Source organism: Hippopotamus amphibius, chromosome 4 (assembly GCF_030028045.1).
Source record: "Hippopotamus amphibius kiboko isolate mHipAmp2 chromosome 4, mHipAmp2.hap2, whole genome shotgun sequence".
NCBI classification, from domain to species: domain Eukaryota; kingdom Metazoa; phylum Chordata; class Mammalia; order Artiodactyla; family Hippopotamidae; genus Hippopotamus; species Hippopotamus amphibius.
Genome location: NC_080189.1, coordinates 160,055,346 through 160,073,388, shown reverse-complemented (window position 1 = coordinate 160,073,388; position 18,043 = coordinate 160,055,346). Strand labels below are relative to the sequence as shown.

Genomic DNA, 18,043 nt, shown 5'->3' with positions numbered 1-18,043 from the left:
CCTGCTGGATATAGACTGCTTAAATGCTCCCTCTCTTTATATATTTATCTGACTATATTTTCCAATTAAAGCCAGATGATAATTATTTCAAAACTTCTTAAAGCAAACTTCCTCTAAACAGCTGCATTTCTGTGGAGAAATGGCAAACAAGGATTTTAAAAGAGCAATCATAAAACATCAGTGCTAGATGCCTAGAAAAGCAGAGGAGTTTCCTGCTTTTGAGACAAATATGCAAGGCCAGAATAATGGTGCAGGGGATAGTGTTAGGTCCTGTCCACTGCAGGGTGTCAGTTCAGGGCCAGAGTCCACAGGAGGGCTACCCCATATCAGTGCTGCCCACTTCTCCATATAGGATGCTCCTGCCAAATGCTCATGCTTTACAACAAAAGACCAAAAGAATGGGGCTCAATTCTCAGAAGAAAAGTTAGAGGAAGGCGAGTATCTCCTTGGACATCTACTTTAATAGTCATTCCTAATCTCTTACTTCTGAATCCCTTGTAACTGATCGGCATTCCCACACAAAGAAACTAAGTGGGACACCTATAGTTTATATACCACTGGTCACTATGGGTGGGACACCTATAGTTTATATACCACTGGTCACTAGCAATTATGTAACTGAAGAGTATGATTCCACAACAAGGAAAGATCTGGATGTTGACCAAGAGGCCCCCTCTTTTGAGCCACGAACAAAGATTCACAACATAAAGCAGAGGGAGGGATCCTGTGCCTTCAGCTCTTGCACAACTATGTTTGGCTATAGCAAAGGTGGGGCATGCTGCCCCAGGCAGTTTATAAAGTTAGATAAAACCAATACCGCAATAAATAAGGTCTTCATAACCTCTCCTCAAAGTAACCGAGAGGCAAAAAAACCTTCCAATTGATACTGGAAGAGTGTAACGTTTTTCTAAATGAACTGCACACTAAGCAAAATCTGTGAAAACCTCTGCTGGATTTTACAGCCTGCCAGGAAGAGGGCATCTGGTCAGAAAGGCCTGCAGAAGATCCTAAACCGATTTTACCACCATTTACTGTTATTCCAAGCCAACTGCCCTCTGTCCCCTTGACGCTATCATCTCCCCCTGCCTTGTGTGTTTGTTTGTTTTTTTTTTAATTTTTGGCTGCGTTGGGTCTTCATTGCTGCATGTGGGCTTTCTCTAGTTTCGGTGAGCGGGGGCTACGCTTCGTTGCGGTATGCAGCCTTCTCATTGCAGTGGCTTCTCCTTGCAAAGCACAGGCTCTAGGCGTGCGGGCTTCAGTAGTCATGGTATGCAGGCTCAGTAGTTGTGGAGCATGGGTTTAGTTGCTCCGCGGCATGTGGGATCTTCCCTGACCAGGGATCGAACCCATGTCCCCTGCAATAGCAAGTGGATTCTTAACCACTGCACCACCAGGGAAGTCCCTGCCCTGTGTTCTTAAAACTTCCACATCACCCTCCTCCAATGGAGACCTCTTGTCACCACCTCAGGTTCCCCTATGAAGCTTTCCCAGTGTGATAAAGTAAGGTGATTCCTCCCAAACCCACCTTTTCTAAACACAAAATTCCAATTATTCCATTAATAGGAGGTATTTACACAGTCAATCAAAGAGACCCTCTTCCTGCGTGACAACTGAAATTTAATTGTTTATTGAACAACTAAAGCTATTATGCTTGTGCTAAGATCACCATATCAATAAATAACCCACAAAAATATTGTTCGTGGAAGAGGTTTAACACTTAAAATAACAAAATCTCTTTTTAAGAAGGATGAAAGGACTTAGAGTGAGCTGAAAATCTTATTAGGCTGAGGTATTGGCAGCAACTTTCAATGGCTTAGTAAAGTTACATAGACTTTTCCTGGGTATGCTGCTTTCTGCCTCCTTCCATGGAAATCTGCTTTAAAAAAAAATGCTCAGGTTTCTGAGTGTCCCCTTCTTTCGTCTTTGTACACACTGCACACATGTGATGTGAGTGTACAAACCATGATAAAGTAAGGTGATTCCTCCCAAACCCACCCTTTCTAAACACAAAATTCCAATTATTCCATTAATAGGAGGTATTTACACAGTCAATCAAAGAGACCCTGTTCCTGCCTGACAATTGAAATTTGTCTGTTGAACAACTAAAGCTATTATGCTTGTGCTAAGGTTTTCTCATATTGAAAATGTAAGTATCTAAGTTTCTGTCTCAGATACTTTGTCTCTAAATTCTGTATTTCTGTTTTTCTAATGGTAAATTCTTTTATTGAATGACCTTAATTCCAATCCAGTCTAGAAAAGCTTCAATCCAGTCCAAAAATGAAAGATGTGATGACATGAACTTTCAGGCTCTCGAGGAAAAGATGGGTTTAACCAATAATCCTTACAGAATCAACGTGGTTGTGGTTTCCCCAACATTAGCATTCATTAATCATTTGTTGTGGTGGTGGTGCTTTTATCTTTTTTTAGTTGTCTGTCCACGCAGTTCTGGCTGCCCCAGCACCGTCACACACACCACAATTATTTCTAGCTCCTTAGCCTATTTAAGTGCTATACCCAAACAAGTACTTTAAAATTCATTGGATTTTGTGGCTAAAAGCTCTTTTTTCAGTGACTCTGAAGTAAGGTTACCAAGTTTAACAAATAAAAATATAGGACAGCCAATTAAATTTGAATTTCAGATAAACAACAAATAATTTTTAGTATTCACTTAGACGCACGCTAAAAATTATTTGCTATTTATCTGGAATTCAAATTTAAATGGGCATCCTGCATTTTATCTGGTAGCCCAAACTTAAAAAAAAAAAATTCCCAAGTATCTATTACCTATATCAACAAAGGGATCACTTCCTGCTATGCAATAAGACCATTTTACACCATAAGGTAAGTGAAGCAACATATTCTGAAAAGATTCAGTCACTAAATGATCAAAGAATCTTGAAATGTCTGTGGGAATGTGGAATATGGAGGCTATTTTTCAAACGACTCAAGTATTAGTGAGGTTTAGGTCCAAGTTTTCTGCGTGATGGGCTACTGGTTTTGTGAATCTAGCAGATTCGAGTATGAGAGGAAAATGTATTTGCTGTGACAAATGGAAACTGGAGAATGGGCTGCACAGAAAATAAGGGTAAGTCAACTAGCACATTCAGGAAGGGTGAGATGAAAAGATAACATTTAATTTGCCCTTCTCATCCTCTCTGGCCTAGTAACCAGTGTTTCAAGCTACCCAATCTGTGACCCTTATCCACAACATAAGTAATTAAGGACTTTCTTTAAAATGAAGCTTTTATACATAGCTATACACATATGTACAAGCATCTTTGAAGGCCAGAGAAGTAACTCCAAATTCTGGAACCCTGGAGGCTCCACAGATGATACTGGTTTCAACCAGTTACTAAATCTTAGCTAACAGCACCTACAGGCTTGGCCTTACAAGCCTGTGTGGGAGAAACTAACTCAAGGGTAAAAGCTTCACATTCTGAAAATAAATAGTGGCAGAACACAGCATTCCTAAATTGTGGGAAATCAAAGTGAGAGAGGGACATGATTGGAAGGATTAGAATTCTTCTAATCCCAGGTTCCTTGAATTGGTACAGATGACAGCAATCTCTGGGTCATCTGTCATCACATCAAAGTTTCACAGAGAAGGATGACCCACAGGAGCAGCCTTGCTGTGCTTGAGGATTGTTCAACACTTGAAATGAGCTTCGGATCAGTTCTTGGCTGAAGTCCACATGGGCCCCTTTCACGAAGGCCAAGCTATCAGAGTCAACCACCACTCTTGCCCCACCCTGTTCAAATATCCTAAAAGACAGGAGGAAGGCATCAATGAATACCATAAACACCCAAAACATAAATAACATCCTCTGAGCCCAGAGGTGCACATCCTCTGTTTTCTGAAATACAGAGGAAGCGTCCCTCATTACCTCTAACAGGTGCTGATTTTCTTTGAGGCAAAAAGATTCAATGGAATGAATACTAGGAAACGTTTAGAGATTTAGGCCTGGAAACTTTCTAGTCCAGCCTCTCTACCAACTACCCTATGCACCTCGACAGGCCAGTTTTCCTCCTATGACTTAGTCATTTTGAATTGAGTCAACAAATCTTTATTGTACCCCCACTGTGTGAGAAGGGTGGTGTTAGCTATCCTTAGCAAACGCTTTAAACGTGATATAAAAGTGCACCTTCAACTGGAGACACTTTTATCCCTCTGCACATCCTCTGGGGACCCACCCCTTTCTGCTTGCCTGTCGTCGGGGTTGATAACTGTATCCAGTGAAAATTTGTATTGGAATCCGGAGCATCCACCTCCCTCCACCTCCAGCCTGAGGAACTCTGATCCTTCGGTGATTTCCAGAAGCCTCTGAAATGCAGGAAAGAGGCGGGGTGGGGGGTGGTCAAGAATGCCAGGCAAGGCGAGAGAGAGAGAGGTGGGCCAAGAGGAGGTCCCACCACGCCCGGAGGCCCTCGCCCTCCACCGCTGCCCCGCGTCCGGCCTTTTACCTGGACGCAGCTGTCGGTGAGGTGGATCTGCCCTTCGCCAGCTTCGGGGCTGGTGGACGACACTTCCCTAAGCGCCCGAGGTACACGGGAGGCCGCGAGAAGCCTGCTGCGCAAGGGAGGAGGGTGAGCCTGGGAGCAGAGAGGCACCTGGCGCCCTCCACCTGGACAACCTTACGCCAAGCCTGAAGCCCTCCACCTGGACAGCCGAACCTTCACCTCCCCCGCGAGCCTTAGTTTCCCCTTAATCCTGGAGGCAGAGAACCGAACACCTTTCCCGGGTGCTTTTCTAAGCTTGGTACCTGCCCCCTTGCCAGGGAGTGGCCGCCCGCAGGACCGCAGCGGTTAGGGATAACCTTCGGACGGCCGCCATTTTCTTCGAAGCTCCGCCCCTCCCGTTGCCCCAATCCCCTTCCGCGCCTGGGCCTCGGGAGGCGAGATCCACAGAGACCCCGCCTCTGAGCCACACCTATTGGGTGGTGCGGGAGGAGGAGGGATATGATTGGCTAGCAGTGTTCCCGTTGCGGAAGCGGGGACGCACCCACAAAGCCCAGGCGGAGCGCTGGAGAGAGGAGCCAGGCGGGATGGAGATGGATCCGGCCTGCACTGCCTCCCGAGCGGACCGGATGGGCGGAGTTTGCGAGTGTCTGGGACCCCGTGTCTGGCTCCCTGGAGCCGGGGGCGGGGCGCAGGCAGGCCTCGGCACGGCTTGCTGGTGACCGGTCGCATGACTGGGCTCCTCCCCCGCCCGCCCCTGAAGGTTTATCTTGTGACCGCCGCAGCTGGTTCTTCCTTCCTTGAGTTTGGACCCTTATCAACGATGCATTTCTTGGCCGCCGCGTTCCTGTTCCTGGCACTCAGCGCCTCCGCCCTCGCCGAGCCAGTGCATTTCAAGGACTGCGGTGAGCCCCGGGGCCAGCCTGAGGTTCCCGCGCCCTCTGCGGAGCCCCCTGACAGAACCCGGTGCTAAGACCTCCGGGCTAGGTTGGGCGGATCCCGCGGGCGGCCAGGCTCAGCCTCGGACCCCTCGTGGAGTGGGCCGGAGTGGGTTTGGGTAGGGGACAGGGTGCTAGCCTGGATGAAACCCGACCACTCACAACTTTTCTCTTCCCTTGGAACGCGTGTTTGGGGTCCCAGCACATTCCTGGAGGTGGGCCTTTTGCTGAAGTTTCCTAAAGTTTGTAGGGCAAGCAACCGAAGGTGCATATGCAGCGTGGGACGTAAGGGGTGAGGCTCAAAACTTTATGCCTCGTGTCTCGGATGACCTCTCCCTCCCCACTCCTTTTGCTTTTCTTTAAAATTTCTCTTGCTGACAAGTCAAAAATCAATCCTTCTTTTCATGAGTTATTCCATTAGGGCTTCCTTTGGGCTATGGAATTTTGTGGTTCTTAACAGTTTTCCCCTCCTTTTTATAAAACTCATGTTTCTGGTCACAACTTGTGATGCATAACCCTCTCGTGCAGCTGCGGTCGGAATCTTTGTTGAGAAACCACAACAGGGGTTAGAAATTGTGAGTGCCTCTGTTAAGGCTCTCAAATTGAGCAGAACTTTTCTGAAGTGAAGAGGTGTAATGAGAAACGAAAGAGGCATAAACTGATTTTATAAAATTTGTGAACCGGAAGGAAACTTGAAGATCTTACAGTCAGTCCTTGAATTCCAGAGATGTTCGGTTACTTACGCAGTCACACAGCAGAATGGCAACCAGAGTAAATTTTCTCCTTTATATCCAGTGCCCAGGTAATAGTAACTGCTCAATAAATATTTGTTGGAAAAGTAAATGAGGGAATAAGTACCCTTTCCACTGTATCTCCAAAATTCATATTGAAGCAAAAGCAAAGTTGGGGGCTAGGAGACATGAGTGATTAAGGGATAAAAATTGCTGGCCTGTGAATACTTAACAGATGCTGTTCCACTGAACTAAGAGTCTGGCATTTGAAAGATGCTATTATCACCTCAAATTACTGCTTTTCCCTCCATTAAACTTAGTGGCCAACATTTGGATGAAGACACTGTTAACTTTATTCATTCATTCAACTCTCACAATCTGTTTTACAGATGAGGAAACAGGCACATAAAATAACTTGCCCAAGTTCTTACAGCTAGTGAGCAGTAGGAAACTAGTCGGGTGTTTGTGAGTCACTCTGGGTTTCAACATTAACATTAAAAAAGGGGGAGGGGGGGACTTCCTAGGTGGCGCAGTGGTAAAGAATCTGCCTGCCAATGCAGGGGACACGGGTTTGAGCCCTGCCCTGGGAAGATTCCACATGCCATGGAGCAACTAAGCCCGTGCGCCTAAAAAAAAAAAAAAAAAAAAAAAAAAAAAAGGGGGAGGGGGGCTTCCCTGGCAGTCCAGTGGTTAGGACTCTGCACTTCCACTGCAGAGGGCACAGGTACCATCCCTGGTCAGAAAACTAAAGTCTGGCAAGCCACACAGCACAGTCAAAAAATTTTTTTAAATTAAGGAACACCCCCACCCCCACCCCCCAAACTAAGGAACCTAAATCCTGACATTGTTCTGCTCATGTGAAAAAAAAACAGGTGTACACCTATGGCAAGAACTTCTTAAAGGAAGGAGAGTTTCAGTTACAGCCTTTCAGTTTACTTTTGAATTGGGAAATACAGTATAAAAACTTCAGTGCCCACATCAAAAGGTTTTTTGAGTCTCACTCTGTGCCCCCTTTCCCCTGAAGTGGTATTTCCTCAAGTAAGAAATGGGGCCAAGCAAACTAGTTTTGCAGTTTTGGCAGGTTAGGACTGAGAAGTTTGCTCTGTTGACACTCGAAATCCAGGAACCTCTTGTTGGCAAAAAAAAACTGGATGAAACAGCTACAAGTACTACCCTCTACTCAGTTCCTACTAGATCATGTGACCCAGCCTTGAAAGAAACTAGAAGTTGAAAGCTTCAGCATAAGCACTGATTTTCAATAAGTTGTTGACTAAAGCTCCGGATATTTTTTTCCTGGCCGTAGAAGATAGGACCAAGTGGAAGAGAGTGCTTAGAGAAGAGAATCTTGTATTTATTGCTGGAGAACTTTGCCACGATGGAGAAGCAAGTTGAGGATAGGGGACTGCAAAGTACGGTTTACAGACCTAGCTGGAGCAGTGTTGGTCAACGCGATGAAACTGTTCCACCCAAGAGCAGGCAGATAGTGTGCTCTCAACCTGCCATTTCCTTTCTGTCTTCATGTGTTGCACTTTTGAGACAGAGTCCAATCTATTGTCTAGATCCATAATTTCTACCCACAAAGTAAATTTGAGGTGAGAGGCTCACCTTTTGTGTCAAAGGGAAACTTGCTAACCCATCCAGGAGCAGCTACTCTAGATTGAATTCGTGGACTAAATCCCTATATGTTAATAGTAATAGAGAATCTCTGTATAGCATTGCTATGTTCCAAGCACTTATGTAAGAGCTATATGTGTATTAGCTCACCTACCCTAGGAGGTAGGTACTATTATTAGCCCCAGAGAGGCTAAGTATCTCACCTTCAGGTTCCACAGTAAGTAATGGAGCCAGTGAGGTTTCAAAGCCAGATGTTGGATCCCAGAGTCTAGCTCTCAGCAATGGTATATGAGTGGTGCAGCTGAAGCTTACCCGGTTGTTTACTTGCATTCTCTCCCATTCTGCTGTCTGGTTTCAGGGGCCTGAATGAAGTAAGGAGATTCTTAAAGTTTTGTACTTAACCCTTTTTGGCCAGGATATTTTTGTCCTTATTTAGACTGGGAAAAAACACACACACACACACACACACACACACACATACCCTGCCTCAAAGACACTTATTTTGAAGAACACAGGTTCCAGAGTAGAGTGTATAACTGTGTATTACAGATGCGTGCTTAAAATTGTCCTCATCGATAGGGGTATACAAAGCTCAGAGACCACTGATTTGGAGAGCTACCAGGACAGGATTGAAAGGGTGTAGGGAAGGGCGGTTAGGGAGCAGCCAGTCTCAAGATTCCAAATGGAAACAGTAGCCATGCGACTTGAGCCGTCACTTATGCCGTGTGTGCTGCTTTAAAATCCTGTGTCAGGGTGGAAGGAAGGGTGGGGATGATTTTCCCTGGTGTAGCCCTCCCAGGATATAGAGCAGGGGAGCTGGCTATGTATACTGAGAAATTTCCTTAATTCCCTTTCACCTTCAAATATGAACAGTTTCCTGGAGACCACTGATGGTCGGAGGAGAAAGGGCTCATGCTCATTGGGAAGGCAGAGCGCCTTCCCATTAGGTAGGAGACAGCTTAGGTGGTTTGTTTTCTCTCCCATTGCAATAAATTTTTCTTCTCTTGCAGGTTCTGGGGTCGGAGTTATAAAGGAAGTAAATGTGAACCCATGTTCCACCCAGCCCTGCCAGCTGCACAAAGGACAGTCTTACAGTGTCAATGTCACGTTCACCAGTAGTGAGTAAAAGTGTCTCTTACCTTCACATTCATCTTAAAGCATAACATCAATCTCAAGTATTGGCATGAGCGTGGGAATGTGAGGGAGGGGAATTGCAGTCAGGATTTCTGTGACCTCCCTCTCAATGGGCAAAGCTATGCTCTCACACACCCTTCTCATACTGGGTTCCCATATGCCTGTTTCTCAGAGTCCATCGTTGCCATGCTCCGTTTGAGCAAAGGGGGATTTCCACGTGTTCACAGGTCAGAGAAGACAGCTTGGCTTCTCTATGCCCTATTTTGGTCCATATTGCACAGCAGATTTCTTGGGAATGTCAACTCTGTTTAGCTACAGACTGCAGAGTGTTAGTACAAACCCCAACTCTGTAGACTCTGGAATGCCTCCAAAATGTTATTTCAAGCAATATATCTTCCAGCTATTAAGTCTCTATTCTGTCCGAAAATATTGGAACAATTAATATTTAGCCTCTGTTAGGTTTGGGGAACTCAACTGGTGACCCAAGAAACAATCAAGAAGTCTGAGCTTTCTTCTTCAACTTGAAGAAATGTTATTGGAACTTGTTTCTTTCTGGTCCCACATTCATCTCCTTCAGATTCCCAGGAATCTAGACAAATGTAAAATCTCTGTTTCTAGAAAGGGTGTCTATGTTGAGTCTTTCCCTCATATTGTCTATCCTATGGAACTAGACTAGACAGATTAATTAGAAATCTCAAAGTTCCTATCATCTCTTGTTCATAAGCCTAAAGACAGCTCTAAGTCAGAGAGTTATCTCTCTTGGACAGTACCCTGTCCCGTCTATTGTTCCAAACCAAAAAAGGACCTTCTAAACAAAAGTAATTCCCAACCCAGACAGAAACAGAGCCAGTACTCTGGATCTCCAGAAGAACCTAATGGCTCATAATTCTGGCGCCCTAATTGTATTATATTTATTCCTCCTGCCCATCTTGTGATACGGAGGGTAGAGGTTAGCAACAACTGTACCTCTTTCTCTTACCCAGTTTCTAAAGGGTTACCGCTTTCACTACTGTTACAGCCTGTGGCGTTTCTACAGCGAATCCTACTCTCTCTTTCCATATTGTCTCTCCATTTTATTTTTAATTTCTATTGAAATCCTTTGGACGGGGTATTTGAGAATTCAGAGATCAGTTTCCCCAAACTCTTTAAGATAAACGCAATACACTTTGACAGAATCTGATGTAAATAGGAAACAAAGTTTACTGCCAAAAATCAGTTAGCTTGGGGCTTCCTAGGTGACGCAGTGGTTGGGAATCTGCCTGCCAATGCAGAGGTCACGGGTTCGATCCCAGCTCCAGGAAGATCCCACATGCCGCAGAGCAACTAAGCCCGTGTGCCAAAAAATAAATAAATAAATAAAAATGAAAAAAAAAAAATCAGTTAGCTTGTTCAATAAGGTTATTTATTCAGGTAGCTCTGATTCTCCTGAGAAACCATGAAAGGCAGTGAAGAGCAGAGTGGGGTTAAGAGCAAAGAAAACAGCCCCCACTGATTGCTTTTTAAAAAATTTTTATTTTTGTATAATTCAGTAATTTTTCAAGTTTCAGAGTGAATGCTTGCTGTATGGCATTCATGGAGGTAGTAAGTATAACTGCAGAGAGAAATGGACCCTAGGAATTAAGAGCTACAGACTTTGATTTGCTATCACAGCAATGCCGTTGCTTGAGAATATGTCTGACTTTTTTATTTAGAGTTTGGAAACAGGCTGTTTCCTTCACTGTCTGATTCTCTTTTTTTTTCTCTTAGATACTCAGTCTCAAGGTAGCAAAGCCGTGGTGCATGGCATCGTGATGGGTGTCTCAATTCCCTTTCCCATTCCTGAGCCTGATGGTTGTAAGAGTGGAATCAGCTGCCCCATCGAAAAAGACAAGACCTACAGCTACCTAAATAAACTGCCCGTGAAGAGTGAATACCCATCTGTAAGTGACATTGCAGTCGAAGGTCCTGTGACTGGATTGGAAATCTGAGGAGAGGGGGCAGGAAGAAAAGATTAGAATAGGAATCCTTCTCTACGAGGAAGAATCAGACGCCTGGGAGAAAGGAGTGTAGGAGTCGTGAGATGGGGCAGAGAGTTTTCACTGTGTCCCTTTGTTCTTTGTCTTTTGCCTAATGGTTAGCCTGGGCCTACCGATGCCCTTTTTATATACAGTATTTCACTGGATTCTTGTGACCACCTACATGGAGGTGTTATTATCCCCATTTTACAGATGAAGAGATTTTAGCCTCCAATGCTATGCAATATGAACAGAGTCCATTCTGCCAAGAATTACAGCCTAGATTTAGAGCCAGGTCTTGTGATTCCAAAACCTGTGCAATGTTACAAGATATTAGCTAGGTATCAAATAATTCAAGATTTCAAGTAGTCATAGCATTGTCATCAGAAAAACCTGGTTTCTCCATTAATCTCTTAACAAGAAAGCAGTAGTCTGTTAGGGCCATAGCAGAGTGGTAGCTTTTTCATCTCTGCTTTCTCTCTTCCACCCCGCCTCCCCCCACCTTCACCTGTGACTCGCCCTGCTATACCTACTTCTTTTTCTACCAAACGCTTGTGAGATAGAGCCTGCTGGAATGAGCCTGTGTTAAGGAATCTTGATAAGAATGGAGGAAGTAAAGGGATTATTTTTTTCCATGAAGAAAAAGAGCTGCATTTCTTAAAAGGAGATCAAGTAGAACCAGGAGCAATCTGGACATTTATTTCCTGGAAACAGCGAGTAATTAAAGAACATTCTAAAAAGATACTCAAATATAGGGAATCTATGCTTAAGAGCTATCAGAGACCCTAAAGATCAGCAACAGGTTTGTAGATTAATTTGCAGAGCAGCCATGGAACTGTGGGCATATCTGAGCCTCCATAACTTAAACAGAGTGTCTGGTTAGGGTCAGATACCACACATTAAGTAGGCACTTAATATATGGTAGTTATTGTTAAGTGACATTTCATTTGTTCTCTGCTTTTGTGTCTGTTTTGCCATGCCGCACAGCTTAAGTGACATCTCATTTGAAAACCAGATTAAACTATGTTAATGTGTGCACTAAGTGAGACAGTAGTTAACGCGTACTAGTCTCAAAAAACTTATCAAACAAGTTTCGAGAAGCTGGGTGTGACTGTTATTCAAATATTGCTTTCTGAAGAAATATTTTGAGTACAAAAGAGAGGTTGTAACTAAAAGCAAGTAAGCTTAAGAAAGGACTGGCAAAGTGTCAGTGATTTATTAAGAATTATAAGAGACACTCATAGTATGAGTGTAACAAGTCAAGGCAGAGATCTCTAAGGGGGTATATTAACAACAACAACAAAAAAAACAGTTTAAGGGTATCAATCAAAACTATATTACCACAAAGTTCATTGTCCCTGAAAGGATTCATACAACCCTAAACTTCTTTGGACATCCTTTGTGCTTTGACATTTCCTTTTCCAGCTAACAAGTAAGTTTCCTGAGACCTAGGAATCTAACTTTTTACTCCTCGCTCTTCATAATTGAAGTTGGAAAAAGCTGAATCAGGTTGTGACAATGCGTGTGATATTGTTTAAATGTAAAATTATTTTTCCTAGATGGCTTCATTTATATACCATTGATCTAAGAGGGAAAAGAATGCTTTAGAAATTGTATTTGAGAAGCTAACTAGACTATAGGATGTGGTGCTACTAACACCAAATCCTGGGTGTAACTTGGTTTGCCCTTCTAAGCTTAAGGACACAGGCTGTGCCCACATCCCAAGCAGCCTTCGTGATGGCATGATTTAAGAAGACGTATGAGGAATTAGGCAATATGTTACAATTTACATCTAGGATTCATAATTAAACCCATTCTGGATTGAGGTGAGGTCCTAGTTTCATTTTTTCCCAATTCTTTTTCTCTTTCTCCAGATAAAACTGGTGGTGGAGTGGGAACTTAAGGATGACAAAGACCAACGTCTCTTCTGCTGGCAAATCCCAGTACAGATTGCAGGCTAGAGCTACTCGATGCCAATATGTCCATCTGGGGGTGTGAGAGCATGGGTGGAGGGAGGGGAGGAGAAATCAAGTCTAAACTAAATCAGTGCCATAAGGTGAAAGGAATTTCTAGACTGCCGTTTTATGCCTCTCAACCTCCGAAAGCATCCAAGACCCTACTTCCTGAGAGCCCAGAACTGTTACCCTTGTATTAGCCTTTGTAAAAGGGTTGCAAGGAAGAAGAGAAAGTGAGACTGTAGGGATTGATTTAATTGTCTTCAGGGGGTTTTTGGATTTGTTTTGTTTTGTTTTTTGCTTTTGGAATAAAGAGGGTCTAACCAGACAGGATCCAAAGGAGGCTGCTTGGGGGATATTGGATAACCTGCCCTAGGGTTAGCGCCCCTTGCAGCAAAGGAAAGATTCCAAACTACAACCATCTAGCTTGGATATTATATCTGCATGTTCCTCATCTCCACATGCCTCATTGAGTTCAGTGCATCTGGCCAATGAGATTCCTCACCTCTACCCCCACTGCTTCACCAGCCATGACTTGCTCTATGGTGGTGTCCAGCATGGCAGTGGAGGGGAGGTGTTCTACGACAGAAATTCTCTGCCGTCAGCTCGTGTCTCTTTTTCTGTCTTAGGTGGTTTTATTAAATGCATCATTTGATTAGCAGATGTTTGATTTTTTTTTTTTTTTAATGAGACTAACTTGTGGCCTCTTTATGCACTGGGAAATGTCCCTTTGAAAAAATAAAAACTCGGCAATCTCTTCTTCTGCGTTTGGGCTGTGGACACCTGCTTCTTTCACACAGTATGTTCCCATGGTCCCAGAGTGCAGTCCTGGGACATGAGTAAAGACGTGACTTTCAGAAACTGCCATTTCTCCCTTTCGCACAGTTTGGCCTCACTTCTCTTACACAGAGTGACCTTGTTTGCACCACTTTGCATAGTCATACCACCAAGCGTGCTTGAAAGAAACAGTGAAAGCAAACATCACCAAGGTCAAGGGAACTGAATTTGGGGCTGGGGCAGAAAGTAAGAAGTTACCAGTTGGCATAAGCATAGCAATCTTTGGGAACCTTCTGCCATGAAGAAAGCCCAGAAACTTAAAGGTGAAATGTGAAGTTGCAGCAAGTAATGGCTGAATTATTTAAATCTTGGAGTGTTCTGCTCTTGAAGTACAAGTATAATCATGGGGTATATATTCTGCTGTTCTGAATCAACATACTATCAATCAGCTTTTAGCCATCACAGGGATTACAACCCTATTCACAAAGGAGTTGGATAACGTGGACATTGGAAGGTCATCTTTTTTAGGTTGGGGTGCTTATGCAGCAAATAAGTCATTTGGTCTAGTTCTCTTCATCTTGCTAATTGCACTAGATTTCTTGAATTTCTTTGGCTTGTGAGTTTCCCAGGAAAACCACCAGGGGACAGCCATAGATTGGGAATAAAGTTATCCATGGCCAAGATTTCCTAGCTAATTCCTGGAGCCATTCGACCACTGTACTCTAGCTAAGATATTTTGTGTATCCTATCACATTGTGTCTGGAGGGACAGCCCACTCTGTCTCCCCGTGCTGGACCCTGGGTATATCTGGCTTATATGGATTCCAAAGGTAGTTAACTCCTGTGGTTTCTGGCTTCAAACTGCCCATGGTTGGATCCTGGCTTCACCATCAGTAGGATAACCAGGATGATCTTTAAATCCCTTAAGCTTTCTGTGCTTCAGCTTCCTTATCTGTTAACTAGCGATAATAACAGTAGAGCTGTGAGGATTAAATGAGATGATGCATGTAAAGCACTTAGAATGACCCCTGGCACATAGCACACAATCAGTAAACAGTCAGCTGTTATTCCAAGAGACAGACACTGTCCCTCATCTAGGTATAGGAAAATCAGAAGGTTCAACCTGATGTGTGATGATACATCACCTCAAAAATGAAGCAATCCTGGGACTTCTCTGGTGGTGCAGTGGATAAGACTCCACGCTCCCCGTGCAGGGGGCCCAGGTTTGATCCCTGTCAGGGAACTGGGTCGCATGTACATGCCACAACTAATGAGCCTGTGTGCTGCAGCTAAAGAGCTGGTGAGCCGCAAATAAGGACCCCGATAGCCTCAACTAAGACCTGGCGCAACCAAATAAATATTTTTTTTAAAAATGAGGCAATCCTCCGTGCATAGGAACTTTCTCATGTGCCTGGAAACGCTGTTCTCATCTGTGTCTGCGCTTCCCTAATCCCAGAAGACTCTCATGTCACTGAGCTCCTTTGAGGCTAACAAGTGCCTGCGCTGCATATTACACTCCTGCTCTCATGTGTCGAAAGAAGACAAAAGAAAAGCAGTTCCACTAGTGTATATCCTTGGGTCAGAGCAGAGGGGTCACACGACAGCTTAGAACTGTTTACCTGCCATTGTGAGGCTACATGGAGCCGGCAGCAGTGAGCCGGGTAGGACTCCCGTGGGGGGATTAGTTTGAAAGGTCGTCTTCTGTACAGAGGATTCGCAGGCGCCCCAATCAAAAAGGTCATGCTCTTTCCAGTGACATTCTCACACTTTTCGAGTCCACTGAGCAAGTCACAGAGGCTTAGACAGCTCCTCTCGTGCATGAATTCCAGGGTAGAGAAACCCCAGACCCAATGGTTAAAAAAACATGATGGGGGGCTTCCTAGGCTGCGCAGTGGTTGAGAATCTGCCTGCCAATGCAGGGGACACGGGTTCCATCCCTGCTCCAGGAAGATCCCACATGCCGCGGAGCAACTAAGCCCATGCACCACAACTATTGAGCCTGCGGTTTAGAGCTCGTGAGCCACAACTATTGAGCCCATGTGCTGCAACTACTGAAGCCCATGCGCCTAGAGCCTGTGCTCCGCAACAAAAGAAGCCAAGGCAATGGGGAGCCCGCGCACCACAAGGAAGAGTAGCCCCCACTCACCACACCTAAAAAGAAAGCCCGCACAGCAGAAAAGACCCAATACAACCAATAAAACAAATAAATAAATTTATAAAAAAAAAAACAAAACATGATGGGGACCCCTGCTTACAGAGTAAAGGGAATCCAATACCTAGTATCCCCAGTGTGGGAGAGTATTAGCTGGGAGGCCGGGCATTTAGTCACATCTTCAGGCTAATGAAAAGCAATAAGCATGGTGTAATTTCTAATGCCCTATGTTTGGTTTTGAAATTTTAGTTGACTTTTTAAAAGAAACAGATTGATCTTAACTATGCAGTTGACAAAACAATCTGTTCTCTAAGAACACCCACAGACATAGGAAAGTGGCTTGACATAGGTGAGGTCCGGGCTAAGGGAAGGTGATCTGGGATTGGCCATTCACATCAGATACTCCAAAAGGAAATATTGCTTAAAGGACTGGGTTGGTGTGAGGACAGGGTCATGGTACATAAGAAGAGCATTGATACAGAGGAAGGGGTTATGTGTGAAAAATGTCATCAAGGTGACAGTTACCTTGAACAAGTGTTTTCCAAGGAGACGGAATAGGGAATAGAACTTGGGGGATTTAAAGGCCTGAGGTACTCGGTTGAGGAGGGTGTGTGTGTGTGTGTGTGTGTGTGTGTGTGTGTCTGTGTGTGTTGGGAATGGGAGAGGCTGTCTTGTGTGACCTGCGGTAGAAAGTGGCACTGGATCTCCACAGATGTTGCCTAAAAACATCTTTAGAAGAGTTGAGTCATTTTGGGTGGTTGTGTTTTCTTCTATGAAGAGCATCCCCTGGCCTATCCCTCTGATTCTAAACTGAATCCTATTCACTTACAGCTGTCAGTTGACTCGCAACTAAATGGTCTGGGTGTTGGTTGCCATAGAAACAGCTAAGCGGCCCATTGCTATGGGAACCTACCATGCTCTCCAAACCAGGGGTTTGGTTCGTAAAAAGGAGTGGAGGAGAGGGTGGAGGGTGGAGTCCAGGAGATGGGCTGCAGAGGTGGCTTGAGGGTCCTCGGAGGAGGTGAGCGAAGTAGTGAGCGTGCATGGCTAGCTCCCTGTGACCAGGGTGGAAGAGGAGCAGTGGCGTCTCCCACTTGCTGCAGGTATTCCCCGCCTGTTCTCTGCTCCTTGCCCCATGGGCCAGAGAGTGCAGGTGTTTGCTGTCCCAAACGGAGAGTAGAGGCATGAGACCCTGGGGCGGACCTAGCCTTTCAGCACTGCTCCCCCCATCTGCTGCGGCTCTGAGAGGAAAGGTCTCGGCTCCTCTCTGCCTGGCGGGCTGTTCTCCGCACATCACGTGTGCCAGGTATGCAGCCAGCAGGTGAAAGGGTGAGCTTAGTTCCGCCTGCCAGTGGGTCAAGCCGATAAGGAGCCTGGCAGACAAGATGGATGGCTGCTGGCCTTGAACATGGCAGAGATGCCTGGGATTCCGGGTGAGGAAGCAGAAGGGCTTCTGTTCTCAGCGTTAGAGAAATGTATCATTCTGCTCTCTACTCCCCTACCCACCCACAGGCGTCTACCACGAAAGGGGTACTGCAGGTGGAGCAAAATATTAAAAATGGGGTTTCACAGAGATTCTCAGTGGATGTGCACAACAGTCATGAGATTCTTTTCTGGATTTTGCCATCAAGGGAAATAGCTTACATCAGTGTTTAAGTGGTAAGCTGACCTTTTACTGAAACAAAGACAAAACATCCTGGTGGCTCTGCCATTAATTACTGTCAGTGTGTCATATAAAAATGGAAGGGATTGGGCAGGATAATCTCTCATGTCTCTGTCAGAATTGACTGCTTATGGTTCACTGAGACACTGAAGGGACGTTCAAGCGCCATGGGCACGCGGATGCAGACTGGTCACAGTTGTGAGAGGGAGGACACTTCCTGGAGTCCAGAGGGGCTTAGGACAGAGACTAAGGCCAAGATATTTGATTTAGAGACCACCTCAGATAGGTTTGGCCCAGGGGACTGTCCCTGGATTCTCCTGAGTTCTGAGACCTGTGGTCTTGATCGCTCCTCATCTTGCCTTCTCCTGCCTCGGCCCCTCCTGGGGAACTTTAGCACCAGAGGAGCCTGCACCAGAGAGAGATGCCACCGCAATCTGAACTGCTCCACAGGACCACCGAGCGTTTCCCCAGGATCTGTTGGGGGGGGTTTTCACTTTTCGAACACAGTAGTTGTTTATAGATTTCTGTGCTGGTTAAAGTTTTAAATACGTACTGGGTTTCTATCCCAGCTCCAACTCTTTTCCCAGCTGACTGCCTTTGGATGAGTTATTTAACGTACGCTTGAGGCCTC

At 45.0% G+C, this 18,043-nt stretch overlaps 2 protein-coding genes across 3 annotated transcripts; one reads left to right on the top strand and one right to left on the bottom strand.

Moving 5' to 3' along the window:
- Positions 1–3,225: 3,225 nt before the first annotated feature.
- On the bottom strand, positions 3,226–4,842 carry ISCA2 (iron-sulfur cluster assembly 2). 2 transcript variants are annotated; one of them, XM_057733158.1, is made up of 4 exons: positions 4,761–4,842; positions 4,462–4,567; positions 4,206–4,321; positions 3,226–3,762 (listed from the first exon to the last, which is right to left on the bottom strand). In XM_057733158.1, exons 1-4 carry the CDS (start codon positions 4,829–4,831, stop codon positions 3,588–3,590), a joined length of 468 nt encoding a protein of 155 aa, XP_057589141.1. In that variant the 5' UTR covers positions 4,832–4,842; the 3' UTR covers positions 3,226–3,587. The 2 variants fall into 2 exon arrangements, with proteins under 2 accessions (XP_057589141.1, XP_057589142.1); XM_057733159.1 differs by having other exon boundaries at positions 4,462–4,564; positions 4,761–4,840.
- A 173-nt stretch (positions 4,843–5,015) lies between these two features.
- Positions 5,016–13,586, top strand: NPC2 (NPC intracellular cholesterol transporter 2). The gene is made up of 4 exons (XM_057733707.1): positions 5,016–5,360; positions 8,749–8,856; positions 10,619–10,791; positions 12,741–13,586. The coding sequence occupies exons 1-4, from the start codon at positions 5,186–5,188 to the stop codon at positions 12,825–12,827; spliced, it is 543 nt and encodes a 180-aa protein (XP_057589690.1). The 5' UTR covers positions 5,016–5,185; the 3' UTR covers positions 12,828–13,586.
- The last annotated feature ends 4,457 nt before the right edge of the window (positions 13,587–18,043 follow it).